This window comes from Tursiops truncatus, chromosome 15 (assembly GCF_011762595.2).
Source record: "Tursiops truncatus isolate mTurTru1 chromosome 15, mTurTru1.mat.Y, whole genome shotgun sequence".
Classification (NCBI taxonomy): Eukaryota; Metazoa; Chordata; class Mammalia; order Artiodactyla; family Delphinidae; genus Tursiops; species Tursiops truncatus.
Genome location: NC_047048.1, coordinates 5,068,201 through 5,086,713, shown reverse-complemented (window position 1 = coordinate 5,086,713; position 18,513 = coordinate 5,068,201). Strand labels below are relative to the sequence as shown.

General features: G+C 43.1%; 1 protein-coding gene across 3 annotated transcripts in view; it reads right to left on the bottom strand.

Annotated features, from left to right (window-relative positions):
• LMTK2 (lemur tyrosine kinase 2) overlaps positions 1-18,513 on the bottom strand; it is a 173,914-nt gene that overhangs the window by 67,455 nt on the left and 87,946 nt on the right. The window contains exon 1 of one of the 3 annotated variants that reach the window (XM_019930676.3): positions 14,724-15,123. The exons of 1 other annotated variant lie outside the window; for it this stretch is intronic. In XM_019930676.3, the coding sequence (XP_019786235.1) occupies positions 14,724-14,805 (82 nt within the window). In that variant the 5' untranslated portion in view covers positions 14,806-15,123. Of the gene's footprint in view, positions 1-14,723; positions 15,124-18,513 lie in introns of those variants that run through there. One more of the 3 variants, XM_019930677.3, reaches the window with a different exon arrangement.

Below are 18,513 nucleotides of genomic sequence, written 5' to 3'. Positions count from 1 at the left end.
GATGGGGAGGGGAATAGAAAAGAGAGGGCCAAGGGGGTGGGAACAACATTTAAGGGATGGGGATGGGACAAAGAAACAGGGTCAAACAGGAAACAGGACGCTGTAGAGGCAGATGGAGACAAGGGTGTATGGACGGCAGAGGAGGAAAGCGCCTCTTCAATAAGTGGTGCTGGGAAAACTGGACAGGTACAGGTAAAAGTATGAGATCAGATCACTCTCTAACACCATACACAAAAATAAGCTCAAAATGGATTAAAGACCTAAATGTAAGGCCAGAAATTATCAAACTCTTAGAGGAAAACATAGGCAGAACACTCTAGGACATCAATCACAGCAAGATCCTTTTTGACCCACCTCCTAGAGAAATGGAAATAAAAACAAGAATAAACAAATGGGACCTAATGAAACTTCAAAGCTTTTGCACAGCAAAGGAAACCATAAACAAGACCAAAAGACAACCCTCAGAATGGGAGAAAATATTTGCACATGAAGCAACTGACAAAGGATTAATCTCCAAAATTTACAAGCAGCTCATGCAGCTCAATAACAAAAAACACAACCCAATCCAAAAATGGGCAGAAGACCTAAATAGACATTTCTCCAAAGAAGATATACAGACTGCCAACAAACACATGAAAGAATGCTCAACATCATTAATCATTAGAGAAATGCAAATCAAAACTACAATGAGATATCATCTCACACCAGTCAGAATGGCCATCATCAAAAAATCTAGAAACAATAAATGCTGGAGAGGGTATGGAGAAAAGGGAACACTCTTGCACTGCTGGTGGGAATGTGAATTGGTACAGCCACTATGGAGAACAGTACGGAGGTTCCTTAAAAAACTACAAATAGAACTACCATATGACCCAGCAATCCCACTACTGGGCATATACCCTGAGAAAACCATAATTCAAAAAGAGTCATGTACCAAAATGTTCATTGCAGCTCTATTTACAATAGCCCGGAGATGGAAAAAACCTAAGTGTCCATTATCGGATGAATAGATAAAGAAGATGTGGCACATATATACAATGGAATATTACTCAGCCATAAAAAGAAATGAAATTGAGCTATTTGTAATGAGGTGGATGGACCCAGAGTCTGTCATACAGAGTGAAGTAAGTCAGAAAGAGAAAGACAAATACCGTATGCTAACACATATATATGGAATTTAAGGAAAAAAAATGTCATGAAGAGCCTAGGGTTAAGACAGGAATAAAGACACAGACCTACTAGAGAATGGACTTGAGGATATGGGGAGGGGGAAGGGTAAGCTGTGACAAAGCGAGAGGGTGGCATGGACATATATACACTACCAAACGTAAAATAGATAGCTAGTGGGAAGCAGCCACATAGCACAGGGAGATCAGCTCTGTGCTTTGTGACCACCTAGAGGGGTGGGATAGGAAGGGTGGGAGGGAGGGAGATGCAAGAGGGAAGAGATATGGGAACATATGTATATGTATAACTGATTCACTTTGCTATAAAGCAGAAACTAACACACCATTGTAAAGCAATTATACTCCAATAAAGATGTAAAAAAAAAGTGTCTTGGAAAGAAATATGGTGATTAGTAGCAAAAGAAACATAAGAATGGTTCACTTTTTTTCTTTTAACTACTCCCGAGAATTTACGCTAATAAAGTTATTCAAAAGTAGAATAAAGCTATGTGGGAAAATACATACATTAAATTGTCATCTTTTATATGTGAACTGAGAGAGAGGGTCCAGGAGAAAATATGGAAGCTACTGCTGCTGCTGACTGAGCCCTGGAGGGAAGCAAGAGATGAGGCAGGATGTGATCAAGGGCATCAATCAAGGAGGTGGTCTTAAAGAGCTGAGAGAGGGCTTCCCTGGTGGCGCAGTGGTTGAGAGTCCGCCTGCCAATGCAGGGGACATGGGTTCGTGCCCCGGTCCGGGAAGACCACACATGCTGCGGAGCGGCTGGGCCCGTGAGCCATGGCCGCTGAGCCTGCACTCCGCAGGCCACAACAGTAAGAGGCCCGCGTACCACAAAAAAAAAAAAAAAAAAAAAGGAGCTAAGAGCACAAGGAGGAAAATGACGTGTCTACAACGCCACATACATTTCTTGACACCTGCCTGTGACTCTTCCAAGTACACACAAACTATCTGCTCGCGAGCACTCTTCTTGGGATCCACAGCCTCCAGCAGACTCTAGACATGGTCCACACCTCCACAAAAGCATTTATTTAATCACAGCGTTTAAGTATTTTTCATGTTCACAAGCGAATGTTTACAAGTTTACGATTACATTTCTTTCAAGTCAGAAATATTTTTAAATCACCTTTAATTAAACAGTGCAAATCACTTCATAGGTGGAAGTTGTTGTTCTTACAAATTAAAAAAAATTAAATATGAATGTGGTTTTGTGAGCCTAATTATGGAAGTTAGCACGTTTCCTAATTCAATAAGGAATTATCTATAGTACTTCAAGAATCAAGTATATCATAAATATTTTTAAATTTCACTCAGGACTTTCAGATAATAAATAGAAATAAATATTCAAAGGAAAAATAACTGGAATCAGTCTACGCGTGTGCATCACACTAATAAGAGTTTTCCTGAAAGTACGAGGCAGTGAACCGGAGAACAGGGTGGACTGGATGTCAGATCACCTCAACCCAGAATGAAGTCAGCCTCTGACAGGCTGTACGGGATTGAATTTACTGCTTCACATCTCTGGGCCTCAGTTCCCTCACCTGTAAACTGGCATTTCAGCTCTAAAGTTCTATACAAAAGGATTATAATTCCAAAACCAAAATTGCATGAGTTCTCCAAGTGCCTCTACAGTGAAAATTGGTAATCAGATCTTTTATTGAAAAAATTTTTTTAAAGCAAACAAAGTTAAATTACAGACTTCTGGATTGCACTGCGCATCAGGCCTCTGGTGGAGTGTTCCCAGGGGACTATTTTGGTAAGTTTGTTATTTTTCAGTGCCTCACCTGCAATCAGTGTCCGGGTGTTGTATTTTAATAACAGTCTGAAGTCAGAGTCAAGTGGGGCTCTGCGCCTGGAAGCTACAGCCTGCATCCTTGGAAAGTAACACTTGCTGCTGACACAGAACCATTCTAGGGAGGCACACTGCCAGGTAGCACCAGGAAGAGGGATTTTTGTTTCCTTCTGAAAGGAGCGCAGGTCGAATTTATTGAGGGTTCTGAGGAAGAATCTGCAGCATGAAAAACACGCTAAACTTAAATTCAGAGGCTAATCTGAGAGGTAACCAGTAGATCACAACCTTCGGTTTTGCAATAAGCTGAAACTACAGAATTTTACAATTACTGGTTGGTTAGAGTAGATATTTTAAATGTGCAAAATGACTGCAAACTCATCCTCCTCTGTCTTCTGAGTCCAAAATGTCCTAGAGATTTACCTGCCATAATTAAAGGCTACAGTTATATCACATCAAACTCAAGCCTCCTGTTCAGTGTAGCAAAAAGGGGAAAAAGACACTTTCAGGATGGACTTTGAACATGGACCTCAAGGAGGAAAAAAAAAAAAACCACGAGCTTTTAAAAATTAAATTCTGGACTTCCCTGGTGGTCCAGTGGTTAAAAATCTGCCTTCCAATGCAGGTGACGCAGACTCGATCCCTGGCGGGGAACTAAGATCCCACATGCCGTGGGGCAACTAAGCCTGTGCACCACAACTAGAGAGCCCATGTGCCACAACTACTGGGCTCACGCGCTCTGGAGCTTACACACCACAACTAGAGAGAAGCCTGTGCACTACAACTAGAGAAGCCGGTGCACTGCAACGAAAGATCCCACGTGCTGCAACAAAGATCCCGCGTGCTGCAACTAAGACCTGACACAGCCAAATAAATTTTAAAAAATTAAAAAAAAATAAAAAATAAAAATTAAATTCTAGTGGTTTCACTTTAGGATAAGAGCAACTTCTCTCTCAAAAATCACTATCCTAGATTCTTAGAATGAAATTCTTTTCTCCTATGCAAAGCATATGTATTGCCAAAAAAAACCCAACAAAAAACGAAAACAGAGTCCAGAATTATCTGTACTAGTGTGTGGGCCTATGATGTTCTTTTTATTCATTTATTTATTTATTTATTTTTGGCTGCGTTGGGTCTTCAGTGCTACGCGCGGGCTTTCTCCAGTTGCAGCGACTAGGGGCTACTCTTCATTGCAGTGCACGGACTTCTCATTGCGGTGGCTTCTCTTGTTGCAGAACACGGGCTCTAGGTGCGAGGGCTTCAGTAGTTGTGGCATGCGGGCTCAGTAGTTGTGGTTCGCGGGCTCTAGAGCACAGGCTCAGTAGCTGTGGTGCACGGGCTTAGTTGCTCCGCAGCATGTGGGATCTTCCTGGACCAGGGCTCAAACCCGTGTTCCCTGCATTGACAGGCGGATCCTTAACCACTGCGCCACCAGGGAAGTCCCGGGCCTATGACGTTCTTAATCAAACCCAACTGATTATACAATCATCATTCTGTAGCAGTTTTAGAGAGAGATAGTTTGCTTTCTTTAGCTCGTCATAAAAATATTTTGTACACATCAATACACCCACAGAAAATACATCAAATTACGTCAACTAGCTTTAAAAAAAGTACCTGTTGAAAAATACAAAATGGGCTACAAACCCAAGGCTATTCCAAAATAAACCAGTTTAGAAAAACAAACTTTTTTATAGCAAAATGTTAACAACATGGTATTATTATACTGGAAAAAACTAACCCCGCAAGTTCTTGTACAGGTCAAGAATCAGGGACTCTCACAAAGCATGCACATCTGTCACCTGGAGAACTAAGAATGTCATGAGTTATACCTGCTCAAGCTTAGTTTCCTTGCTGGTCTGAGCTGCAGTGGGCAGAACCCTGGCAGGCCAGGGCAGGAACGTCTACACCATGAGGTTCACAGCTCACAGTACTGGCATCTGACTGTCAGGCTACCAGCTCACAATTCTTTTTTACTGATTATTTATACAGGAGATTTATAAAATGTAAAGAGGTTATTATTCATACTGACTCCCAGAGAAGGGGCTAAAGTTACAAAAAAAAAAAAAAAGAACGAAAGGAAAGGTCTTTGGAGCGGTTAAGTGCTGTAAGTGTGTCCTACCCTGTTTAAATTCCTTTGTGGTTATAGCACACATACTTTGCACAGGAGGTTTCTTCAGAATGATACTCATGTATGGTGGTCAGGAGCAGAGAGCACTTCAGATTTTAGGTGTTGACATTAATCTTTTAATTTTAAATTGTTCTTCCTTCCTTGAGTCTCACTAGCTCCACAAGTCAACAGATTTCTATTAAATAACTGATATTATTTTGTCTCTAGTAGAAGATAAAATATTTTGTGTCTCGGGATTGGAGAAATCGCCTGAAAAGTACTACAAATGCAGATTTCCGGGCCAACATCCAGAATTCCAACTGAGCTGGTTTGTTTGGGGGCCCCCAAACCTGCATTTCTACAAGTACCTGGGTGATCTTGATGCAAATAATCCTGTTTTATAAAAACATCTTTACTTTTTCCTGAAACAATTTCAGCTGAACTTGATACCGTGGCTGGGATTTATATCAAAACAGTGGGGGCCACTGGGCCAGTGGGAAAGGTACACGTGAACAAGATTCACCATAAATTCAAAATTGCTGATGCTGGGTGACAGGCACATGAGGGTTCATTATATCAATTATTCTACTTTTGTGTATGTTTGAAATTTTCCACAATAAAAAATGAAAAGAAACAAAAAGCTCCGTAAAAAAATCACAGCAAGTCTACAGCCCCCTGTACTTTCCAAGAGACTTGCCACTGGACGTTTTATCTGAACTTTCACCAATTAAAGGAGTTGCCTATGATCCCTTTCAACAATTTCCAAAGCTGAAAGGCCCCCTAAAATAATTCTCTCTAAGTAGATCCTTAAGCTTACAAGGTTTCCCTCCTATTCTTAGAGATTAGGCTGCTCTTGGAGAGAGTCAATAAAATCTTTCAAATATCCATTGCTCTGAAAATAAAAATAACATCTTGCCAATACCACTATACCACAAGTGTGGGATGTGTAGTATTTACGATGGTATTAATAGGCGGTTAAAAGGTGTTCAAGTGACAGGGTCAAACGTGCACAGGATCCGTCCAAGTCATCTGTCTCTTAGAGGCCTTTTGTCCCTCCAAAATCTCTCACTGACTCTCTCTCTTTTCCCAACACCTAGGATTAGATACAGGAAGCAGAGGATCAAACCCCTATAATACGGGACCTAATGAAACTTAAAAGCTTTTGCACAGCAAAGGAAAACATAAACAAGACGAAAAGACAACCCTCAAAATGGGAGAAAATATTTGCAAAGGAAGCAACTGACAAAGAATTAATCTCCAAAATTTACAAGCAGCTCATGCAGTTCAATATCAAAAATACAAACAACCCAATCCAAAAATGGACAGAAGACCTAAATAGACATTTCTCCAAAGAAGATATACAGACTGCCAACAAACACATGAAAGGATGCTCAGCTACACTAATCATTAGAGAAAGGCAAATCAAAACTACAGTGAGGTATCACCTCACACCACTCAGAATGGCCATCATCAAAAAATCTACAAACAATAAATGCTGGAGAGGGTGTGGAGAAAAGGGAAGCCTCTTGCATTGCTGGTGGGAATGTAAATTGATACAGCCACTATGGAGAACAGTATGGAGGTTCCTTAAAGAACTAAAAATAGAACTACCATACAACACAGCAATCCCACTACTGGGCACATACCCTGAAAAAACTATAATTCAAAAAGAGTCATGTACCACAATGATCATTGCAGCACTATCTACAATAGCCAGGACATGGAAGCAACCTAAATGTCCATCGACAGATGAATGGATAAAGAAGATGTGGCACATATATACAATGGAATATTACTCAGACAAAAAAAGAAACGAAATTGAGTTATTTGTAGTGAGGTGGATGGACCCAGAGTCTGTCATACAGAGTGAAGTAAGTCAGAAAGAGAAAAACAAATACCGTATGCTAACACATACATATGGAATCTAAAAAAAAAAAAAAGTGGCTCTGAAGAACCTAGGAGCAGGACAGGAATAAAGACACAGACGTAGAGAATGGACTTGAGGACATGGGGAGTGGGAAGCGTAAGCTGGGACGAAGTGAGAGAGTGGCGTGGACATATATACACTGCCAAATGTAAAACAGATAGCTAGTGGGAAGCAGCCGCATAGCACAGGGAGATCAGCTCCGTGCTTTGGAACCACCTAGAGGGGCGGGAGGGAGATGCAAGAGGGAGGAGATATGGGGATATATGTATATGTATAGCTGATTCACTTTGTTATAAAGCAGAAACTAACACACCATTTTAAAGCAATTACACTCCAATAAAGATGTTAAAATAAAAACAAACAAAAAAGAAAAACCCTATTATAAATGTGCCAGTAGCAGCATGCAAATCCAGTGCCCAGACGTCGGCTTCTAATATCGCTCTCCAATAAAGGGAGCTGCGTGAGACACGGCTGATCCTAGGGCCGGAGCAGGAATACACAAGGTGAGCTTAGCGCCAGAAAACAAGGAAGCGCTTAAAAAAAAGAAGAAAGATGGACATATGTCTATAGGACACAGGAGCCAACTGAAAGGGCTCCCAGGGGCCAATTTAAGCAGCAAAATAAGTAACAGTATTGAATTATAACCCAAAGCGTAAAATCAATATCCATGTGTCCATACTGATATAAATAATTGAATAAGGAAATAAATGGGGAAGAATAGTTAAATACCCCGCACAGAAACCCAGGTAATTTCTACCTCAAGGAGGTGGCACGGAACTCATCACCACTAAGCGCGGGCTGTGCATATGCGCAGCGCGGAGAAGGGAGGAAAGGGTAACCTGACAGTGGAGAACGCTGACACACAGCACCTCGGCCAGGGGATCAAGGGACTAGGAGTCTTGAAAGCACACACCCTTGACATGATGGATGAGAACGGCACTTCAACTCTGTGGTCTTCCTCCCCAAAACACAGAATCCCAGCCTAATAGCTAGAAAAACATCAAACATGCATCCCTTTTGCAGAGGGATATTCTACAAAACTCCTGACCAGGACTCCTGAAGATGTCAGGATCATCAAAAACAGGGAACAGACTGGAGGGGCCCAAGGAGCCATGTCAACCAGACACACTGTGGGATCCTGAATCGGAAAAAGGACACCAGGGAAATACTGAAGCAATGCGAGTGAAGTCTGCACGCTGGTTACAATGTATGAGTACCGGCTACTTGTTGTTACCAACGTCAAAAGGGAAAACTGGGCAAAGGATACACAGGAGCTCTTTGTACCATCTTTGCAACTTTCCTGTAAATCTACATTTGTTCTAAAAGAAAAAGTTTATGGCTAAAAATAAAACAACTATCCATGGCCTCATTCCAGGTGAAGGACTGGGGCTGGATGAAGTTCGCAGGACAATGACAGGGTCTAAGCTGACACCCCCTCCTTTTAACACACGCACGCTCTGGAGTGCTGGTCTGGTGAAGTCAGTTCTCCAGCACCATCTCTCTCATACTTCAGCATCACCCACAAACTTCAAAACCACGCAAACACGAGAAATACTGAGGCGATGAGACACAGGGCTTACAATCCAGGTGAAGAGACAGGACTTAAAAAAACAGGTGGTATTTGCTAAGTGCAAGTGGTAGGCCAGTACAACAAATGCAAACCTTTTTTGATGACGCAACCCACCAGTAAATTTTCTTCGTAGTCCTTCCATTTCATGTAAATTTATTTACAAGTCATACAAATGCATTAGTGTACCAATACACTCTATCCCTCAAAAGTCACATAAGTCAAAAATTTTTAAGGGCGAAATGAAAATAAATTAGAAAATTCCCACGTTTTCATGCTGCATCCCCTGGAACGTCTTGTCCCACAAGGAAACACTCTAAGAGTTCATCAGGGGTGGCAATCGCCAAGCCTGGGCAAGAAGAAAGGTCTCAGTAGGGAAACTGGGGCTGCAAAGAGGTTAAAAAAAAAAAAGACAAAGAAAGAGATGACAGCATTTAAAAGATACAAGGGGAAGAGTCAGGCAACTGCACACAGAATACGAAGCGCTGGAAGCTGGAACTCTGCACAGGATATTTTGCAAACCATGAGCAGATCAATTTAGCTGTTAAGAAAGTGCCATGAGGGGGGAGAGCGGAGGCTGGGACAGCGGAAACTCAGTTGCCACGACCTCCCTGCCCAAAGCTTCCCAAACTGGGGTCAGATGCTGGATGCCCAGAGCTACTCCAGCTGCACCACAGCACCGGGTCGTGGCACATCTGTTTGAGGTAATGGGAATTTAAGTCTTTTAAAACAAACATATAATATAGTAAAATGCAAAACCTGCCAAGCTGTTAAAAATAAAATGTTAGGTTTACCCCTCTGAAGCTCCAGGAAAGCAGAAGAGTACAAAGCGCTCTTCTGCAGTCAGGGTGGAGGGCAGTGGGGGGTGGGCAGAGGCTTTCAGAGGAGTAAAGGCGCTCACCGTGTTGTGTCTCAGGCACCTGCGTTGCGACATTCGGCTTCAGCTGTTCTCATGTTGCCCACTTGAATCACAATAAAGTCCAATGAAATCTGGAATCTCTGCACTGGGCTAACCTTTGCACAAAACCTTCTTTTGAAATATTGAGGTTATTTTTCTGATATGCCTGTTCTTTGTGGCAAATAACTGTAATGCCAAGGCATGGTTCCAAATCAGTCATTTACTACAACTTAAAAATACTTCACTCCAACATTTTGCTCTGACACAGGTTTTGCCACATCTCCTCAGCTTTCTTACAGTGTCTTCATATGAGGATTCACAGAAAAGCAGGAATTCGAATCTAAAAACCACCCCAGATACAGTAGTTTGTTTTAGACCAGGAACGTTTGTCCAGCTTCTCCTTTCTATAATATTCCTTTCCTCGTGTCTGAGTAATAAATAAAAATTTCAAAGAGTGAAGCACCGCTAGAGGATTGCAAAAATACATAATTTTAAAAGAGAGAGAGAAAGCAAGTCTGCCACATTCATCTCTCCAAATGACATTTTCTAAGGGGAAGCCTCAGCACTGTGCTGGTCCTACCACAGTCTGGGTGAACGGGCTCCCTTCAGGGACGCTTTCTGCGAGTACACAATTTTGTTTGGGATCAACCAAACTTAGATTGCCCGTGGTTCCTTTAAGTAAATTAAAACCAGCAATTGTTCACATGCAAGAGTTTTAGTCATCTCGATGTTCAAAAACAGGTTTATTATATAAAAGCAGACTAATCCAGATCATCTTAAAATTTTCTAGCATAATTCCCCAAGACTATGAATTTCAAGAAGCAGGGCTTCCCTGGTGGCGCAGTGGTTGAGAGTCCGCCTGCCGATGCAGGGGACACGGGTTCGTGCCCCGGTCCGGGAAGATCCCACATGCTGCGGAGCGGCTGGGCCCGTGAGCCATGGGCCCGTGAGCCATGGGCCCGTGAGCCGTGGCCGCTGAGCCTGCGCGTCCGGAGAGAGACCACAACAGTGAGAGGCCCACGTACCGCAAAAAAAGAAGTAACACTACCAGCTTATACGTCATACTTCAATAAGCCAGATTTCTCTCTAAAGGATCTTCACCCATCATATAATTTGCTATTTTGAGAAACAAAGATTTTTTTACATCCATAAGTTCTAGGCATTCCATGATACGCAGCTACCACGGTGACTTCCTTCTTTGAAGCCATACCACCCACCATTAGTCAATTCTAGGATAACCCACCAAATTTACAAAGAAATCTGAAGCAATGAAGGAATCTATGTTGCCAAGGGCCAAACCTGTAGCAGGCATGGCTATCACGTGACAGCAACCCCTTAGGTAAATATTATCATCATCCTTTTTCAATAGTTGAATTCTAAGAAGCTTGGAGAGGTCAAGTGACTGGGCAAGGTCTTAAAAGCTTTAAAGTGGCAGAGGAAGGCCTCACACCCAGACTAACTCCAAAGTCCAAGCTCTGGCCACAACGCCTGCTCCTCCTGTGACTGGTTCATGAATTTTACTCTCAACTGAGCTGAAAAGGTGGATTCTTTTTATATGTCCACCTACAAGGACTTTTTTGAGGACCAGTCTGTTTAACAGTTTCAGAACCCTGGCTATCCCCTATATGACATTTACATTACGAAGTGTTTTTCATTATATGTACAGCTGTTCTAAGTGACACAGCCCACAGGAGCACAGAGGGCCCAAGGGCTCTAAATTTCAAGAGAATTGCGTGAACAGTCAGCACGTCTGCACATCGATATCAGCAAAACTGTAGAGATCTGATAACTTCAATGCTGATCAGCTACCAAGTTGCTGGACAGACTTCCTATTACTATGCAAATGGACGTATTTAGTTAACCCCAAAATATCACCTACTGAAAGCAATTAACAGCATTCCCAGTCTAAATCAGATCTCAAGCCTTAGAGCCATATATCCTGACAAGAATTTGCATGGAAAGCTCTCAGAAGCTGTTAAAATAAACACAAAAATTCACACTTTAGAAAGCACTTCCTTTACTTCAGAAATCTTTTTCAAGATACAAGCCTGTTTGCTTAATCTAAAACAAAAGCCCCGGTTTCACAAGCTGCTGTTTAATCAGTAGCTGAGTCCCACCGGCTTCACAGACTTCCGTGAGGTCCTTTATCTGGAACTGCTAAAAGCTTCCTCTGTACTCTGTGACCTAATATGCCACAGAACAATAGAAGTGAGTTTCCTTGTCTCACCACTATCCTAATATTAATAACAAGTTGTGGACTTAGAGGAATGCCTTCACGCATACAACATCTTTCTTTATGATGTGAATTCTGAGAATCTTACAAAAGGCACATAAATCTTTGCCAAGAGAAGAAAGGTCTGATAACTATGATCTGGAGAAAAAGAATTTCTTAACTGTAATCTTAGTTTGGTAACTGAACTGTGTGTGAAACAGTGGACTTCCTGCCTTTACGTAAGCTTCCTAAATGAGGACCAGGATCTCAGTCTATATAATAAGGGCCTTTGCAGAAATACAGATTCTCAGGAAAGCCCCCCCCCCCCCCGCCAGGGAGGACATAAGGGACTCTCAGAGTGATAAAGAGATTCTCCCCCCCAAATTCAACCTAGAAATGCCTTCTTGCCTGATGGGCAAAGGCAATCCACATATTTACAAAGCTTACTATGACTGAATGGGTAAATACCTTTTTTCAACTTTAGAATCTAGAAATGATTCTGGATGACAAAGAAACGTGGGATAAATGAACTTCGATTTAAATGCTGAATTTCAGTTAACTGTCTCATTTCCCCATGCAAACAGGCTGGCAAAGGATACAATTCAAGTATTTTTTCCAACCTACTGTTGATAAGCCATGCTTTCTCCGAGGCAGTATTAACCAGTTTGAACTTTAAGCAGAATAAGGCCAAGGAGGCAAAGACCATATACAATGGATCTACTCTGAATTTGAAAATGGCCAGCTCTCCCTTTGTAAGGAGTACAGGCCCCCAGATAATCAAAAGCTTGATAGTTGTTTTCAATGTTTAACTGCTCTTTTATCTACTATGTATGTTCCAGAGGGGTTCCTCTTTCTTAACCAGCGAACTCACTTATCAGGATTAGCTCAAAGGTTTCTTTACTCTTCTTGGTCAAGAATCTACCCCATTACCAGGATTAACAATCCCTTCTGAATGGAAATAAAAACTCCCAAATCTATGTGTGATTGTGCATCTTTTCCACGTAATTTAACCGTAGTAGGTATTTGTCATCCATAGGCCACACGTCTCACCATACACCCTCCAAGCAATAGAACACGAGGGAAAATCTACAAAAGCTGCTACAAGTCACCGAATAGTTCTTTACATTTTTTTAATGCCAAGATTTAATATTTCTATTTGTGGATTAATTTTCTTGATTGCTTTGTTTTACATACAACACTCCAACAAAAACTTCAATTTTTTGATTCATACCTCCATGAAATAGTAAAAGAAGGGACTAAACACATTAAGAGGTTTATAGGGACTTCCCTGGTGGACCAGTGGTTAAGACTCTGAGCTTCCACTGCAGGGGGCACGGGTTCAATCCCTGGTCGGGGAACTAAGATCCCGCAGGCCTCACGGTTCAGCCAAAAACAAAAGGTTTATAAGCAGCCACATTTCCAAAGTTTCCTAAATAGAATCTGTTTTACAAAATATGTAAAACTTCGATTAAGAGCAAAGTCATCTGGAAACTTCTTGAATCCCTTTCACATATGCAATCTTTATCCACTATCCTATTCTAGTGCTAATTTTCAATTTCACCATGAGTATGTTTCAATATCAACATCGACACTTCTCCCTACAGTCTTTTATAATTTCCCAGGTACTTTCTGTGACTCATACCTGGGCTGCCTATACATTCCTCATAATATTCACTCTTCTTATCTATCAGGTCAGAAAACAGAATTCACCTTACGCATATTTGATCTAAGGCAGTGGCAGAAATTTAGCAATACACTACGTGGTACAATGATAACAGTTTATACCCAACTAAAGGGCACTCAATGACATAACCTGGTGTGTCTCTGGAAACAATTATATTTAGCTTCCATTGTAGATGTGTTTGAAAAATATGTCTTTACCAGGGACAGTACCTTCCACATTCTGCACCCAACTAACATCATTCTAAAATAACTCTTGACCTCAAGAGTATTCTAAACAGCTAATAAGAGACCTGAAGTGGTAAAGCAGAAAAATCACCCAGCTAGGGGAATCTAAGACCTGGGTTTAAGTTGTGACTCCTCCTAAAATTTAGCTGTGTCACCTTGGGTGGGTCATTTGACCCCCAGGGCCTCACTATCTTCAACTGCAAAATGAAAGAAATTGGACTAAATTTTCTTTAAGGTTTCTCCCATCTCTAAAATTCCATGATTCTATGAAATTTCAGTCTCCCCTCATTTCAAAGATAAGTAACAGATGATAATGGTAAATTAGCCTAGATTATTTTTTTTCCTTAAAAATAATTATCCAACTTGAGATGCTTTCCTGGACTGAAGTTTTATCTGAGAAAATAAACCACAAACGAAAACGACGGGGAGAAAAAAAGAAAATCACACACTGACGTAGCTAAAATAGAAACTTCAATCACCCTTGGGCCATTTTGTCAATAGTTATTCAAAGGCTGCTACTCTAATCACTGGCTTCCTAAAGTAGAGATATTTATAGAGTGGTTTCCTTCTCATCCCCAGAGATTCAATCTGAATACAACGCACAGCGTCTAAAATCAATTTACAACTTCAGAACAAGTTACAGGGAGCGAAGGAAACTCTGCGCAGCTCTCCAAGTCATTTGCATTTAAGTATGATTAGGGCTAAGAAACGGTTCTTATTATAAGATGTGAGAAAAGCACAGGAGGCAGGTGACATCTGGAAAAGGAAGCAGAACTGCCAGCAAGGGATGTAGGCTGAGGACCTTCAGGCAACAGGTCCAGAGCCGGTGCTGCAGTCTACCCCGGGAGGGGTCGGTCGCTGCCGCCCCGCTCGCAGTCCTCCCCAGCCCCATCCGCATCGCCTCGCCCCCGCTTCGGCCCTCGAGAGGCAGCCCGCCCCCCCGCCCAACACACGTCCCTACTGCAAAATCTCCCTAATCACTCGTTTCCCCGGGCCTCCCGCCCCGGCAGGCCCTCCGATTCCTCGGCGCCGAGGCCGGACCGGGCCTGCAGCCTCCTTCCCAGACACCCCCGTCGCAGCGGCCCCGCAGCCCGGTCCCCTCAGCCCCGTCCCTGCCTCGGGCCCGCTCACCTGCACCTGTTTGCGGAAGTGGCGCGGCCCCGGCACTGCCGGCGGCCAGGAGCAGCAGCAGCAACGGCGGGGGCCCCGGCATCTCGCCCACGGCGCGGCCCCGGAGACTGGCTCTCGGGTTGCCTTCCGTCCGTCCGTCCGTCAGTCGGTCCTGTCTCCCTCCGCTGCCTCAGCGGCACCCGCGCCGGCTGCTCCTGAGCACACGTCGTTTCGGCCAAACCTCAGCCCAGATCCTGGTCCGCACCCACCGCTCCAACCACAGAAACACCATCCTTCCTGCCCGCCCGCCTGCGCCGCCGCCGCCGCCTCTCAACAGAAGCAACGGCAGCAGCTCTGCGGAGCCGCGAGCCAGTGCAGCCGCGCTCCCACCGCCATGATGGGCTGCGTCATGTGACGTAGGGTGGGGGGGCGGGACGCCGTGATAGACAGCCCACCCCGCCAATCGTCAGCTCCACACCGGCCTGGGAGGCCCCGCCCATCACCCTGGCTGAGGGAGGGTGGCCGCCGGTGCGCCCCCTGCAGACCAAGAAGTGCGTGAGCAGCAGGTGATGCCAGCAATTATTTTACAATTTTTTAAAAAGGGAAGTATAAAGAAGATAATGAAAAGCATCCAGAATCCATTCTGAATTTTTTTCTCAGTATTTCAAAACGTGTAAAAATAGGCCTGTTTTGTCTTCTGCCTTTTTTACTTGCAACAGACGTTTTAGACTCTTCTTAGGTTGACCTATCAGCCACCAAGGAGCTTTGGGCTTTTTTATTTCAATTCAACAAGAATAGAATACCTCTCCCCTCGCACCCACTAGTTCGGCTCCTGAGCTCAAGCTGTTCCTCTTGGCAAGAGTTCCCTTCCTGTCCTTTCTTGGCCACCTGGCACACTCCCTTTCCACTGTCGAGACTCACCTGAAGAATGATGTCATCTAAGAAGGCCTCTCCCAACCTCAGGAGAAATGACTAGCAACTCCTAGTGCCCCTCCCTGGCCCTGGACAGACTGCTCTCCCAGCTGCCATATTTTATTGTCCCTGTAAGTTCCCTAAGGACAGGAACTGTGCACGTGTCCTCTGGGGGTGGCTCCAGTAGGAATTCTCCAAAGCAGTGGTGCCTGGTCCTGGGTGCCTGCCTCTTCCCACCAAGTGACAAGACTCAGCCAACACGTGAGGAGAGCATCCTTCTGCAGAAAGGGTAGAGAAAAAAATACTTTCCAGGTAGAAGTGACAATGATCAGAAGCCTGGAGGCTGGGAAAATGCTGGGCTCTTCCGGAGAATGCACCCAGAGTCCAGTTTGTGCATGAGAGGGACAGTTTTGAATCTTATCAGATGGGGCAGCACGGGGGAGCCTCCCCAATTCTCCGGACTCCTCAAATGTCCATCCCAAATGCCAGCTCTCTGTGGGGGGCTAACCCCGTGTGGACACATGGACCATGCCCAGGGGATATTTGTTGAATGATTAAGGCAAGCCAATAAACACCTAAGTAAACAAATAGCTGGAATGTGGAAGTGCTGGGTTAAAGCGTATATGGCTGTCTGCTGATCTCTGTGTGGGAAAGGAAAGGAAGGCAAAGGTCTGGAAAAGAGCCACAATCACCCTGTTGTGCTTCTCCTTGGATCAGGAAGCTCCGGACTTTGAGTTTGAGAAAGCCAGGGAATGCTCACACTGTTTCCCGTGGGGAGTCACTGGATTTGTGTGCAGCAGTGCTGGCCCAACCAAAGCCCTGACTCATAATCCTTGTGGCTGTTAATCATAATTAAAGTGAGCTCCAACGACCACATGTCAGACCACAATCCCAAAGCAGGTTTCGTTATTATTCGACCAGCTGAAAAGTTTTTTAAAAAACTTTTTTCCTTTCCACTTCACAGAGCAAGGGTTAAGGTGCACATTCCTCGGGCTGTGTCTAATGGAAACCTTTAACCTACCACCTACCTCACTGCTCACATCTTTGCCCAGTGATTCTCTTGAAGACTTCCAGTTAGAGAATTTATGAAGCAAATAAGAACCTGTTTGCTTTGTTTAGTTTCCTCTAGGAATCAGAAAACAACCTTTGGCACAGTTTGGGATTAGATCCCTAAGATGAGAAGCAATATCTTTCAGTGTTTCTATAGCTGTCCTCACCTGTGCTCGGCCTTTTCCAATTTTTCTTGCATGCCAAGCCATCACTTGGATGATTCTACAGGCATTGTCTGTCCTGCCAGCAAGCTCTGGCTGAGGGCTGGATTCAAGGGATATGGATTCAGTTTAGTACTGGATGAGCATGCATCTCTGAGTACCCTAAATGTTTGCAGGGCTGAGCTGGATCAAATGGGTGCATCTGTGAGGGTCCTGTCAGTGGTATACTGGAGCCAGCTGGTACCAGCTTGTGAAAGCCAATTGTTAAATCTTCAGGAATCTTGCATGCCAGTTGTTAGACACAGCCATTGTTGAAAATTAATTTATATAAACTTGCAATTAAATAAATGATATTAAAAACAAAAGTAATAAGGAGAAGCATTTTCAGAATGGAAAGCAATGAGAAGACTAGCAAAAATTGTCAAAATCAACTTCTTCAGAACTCTAGAAATTAGCCAAAGGCTTGCAACATCACAAGGAGCATTTATTAAAGAAAAATGGCTGACCTCAGTAAAAACTGTGAGCTTTGTGGTGTTTTCACTTGCTGTAGCCACATTCTTCTCTCCCATCTCCGTGGTAGTCTTGAAAAACATCAACCTCACAACCATGGTAGCTGTGAAAATGAACAGCCTAGCTAAGCTACTGGAGGGGACAGAACATGTTTGGAGCTCTCCCGAAAGCTGCATCCCCAGAAAACTGTCACTATTTGACCTGTCAGGCAGCTCCCTAGAAAGGCATCATTCTCAGGATTTGTCTTTATTTGACAGGATTCAGAACTCCCTTAGTGCAAGCAGCACTACCCCCAGTTTGTTGAAAACAACCAGTGGCAACTGTTTAACATTGCAGCTTCCTGAGCCAGTGACACCAGATGGCTGATTGAAAATGTAAAAGAAAAATTTAGGAAATGAGGTGCCAATGGACAACTGATTTGGAAAATAGTCTGACAGTTCCTCAAAATGTTAAACGTAGGGTCACCATATGACCCAACAATTCTACTCCTAGATATACACCTAATATAATTGAAGACATATGTCCACATCAAACCTTGTCCACCGACATTCATAGCAGCATTATTTATAATAGCCAAAAGGTGGAAACTACGCAAATGTCCATCAACCGATAAGTGGATTAACAAAATATGGTATATCCTTGTAATGGAATATTATTCAGCAATAAAAAGGAGTGAAGTACTGATACGTGTTACAACACAGATGAACCTCAGTGAGACCAATCAACACAGATGAACCTCAGCGTTATGCTCAGTGAAAAGAGCCAGTCACAAAAGGTATATTGTATGATTCCATTTTTATGAAATGTCCAGATTAAGTAAATCCATAGAGACAGAAATTAGGTTAGTGGTTGCCTAGGGCCAAGGGAAGAAATGGGGAGTGACTGCTAATAGGTATGGGGTTTCTTTGGGGGGTGTTGGAAATATTCTAAAATTAAATAATGGTGATCATCGCACAACTTCGTGAATATACTAAAATCCATTTTAAAGGAGTGAATTTTGTGGTTTGTGAATTATATCTCAAAGTTGTTATTAAAAAGCAAAGGTTATAAATACTAAAAAGTCAATTATTTTGCTACATTTACTGTTATCTATGCTTTGAGGGTTTTTTTTTTTTTTTTTTTTTTTTTTTGCAGTACGCGGTCCTCTCACTGTTGTGGCCTTTTCCGTTGCGGAGCAC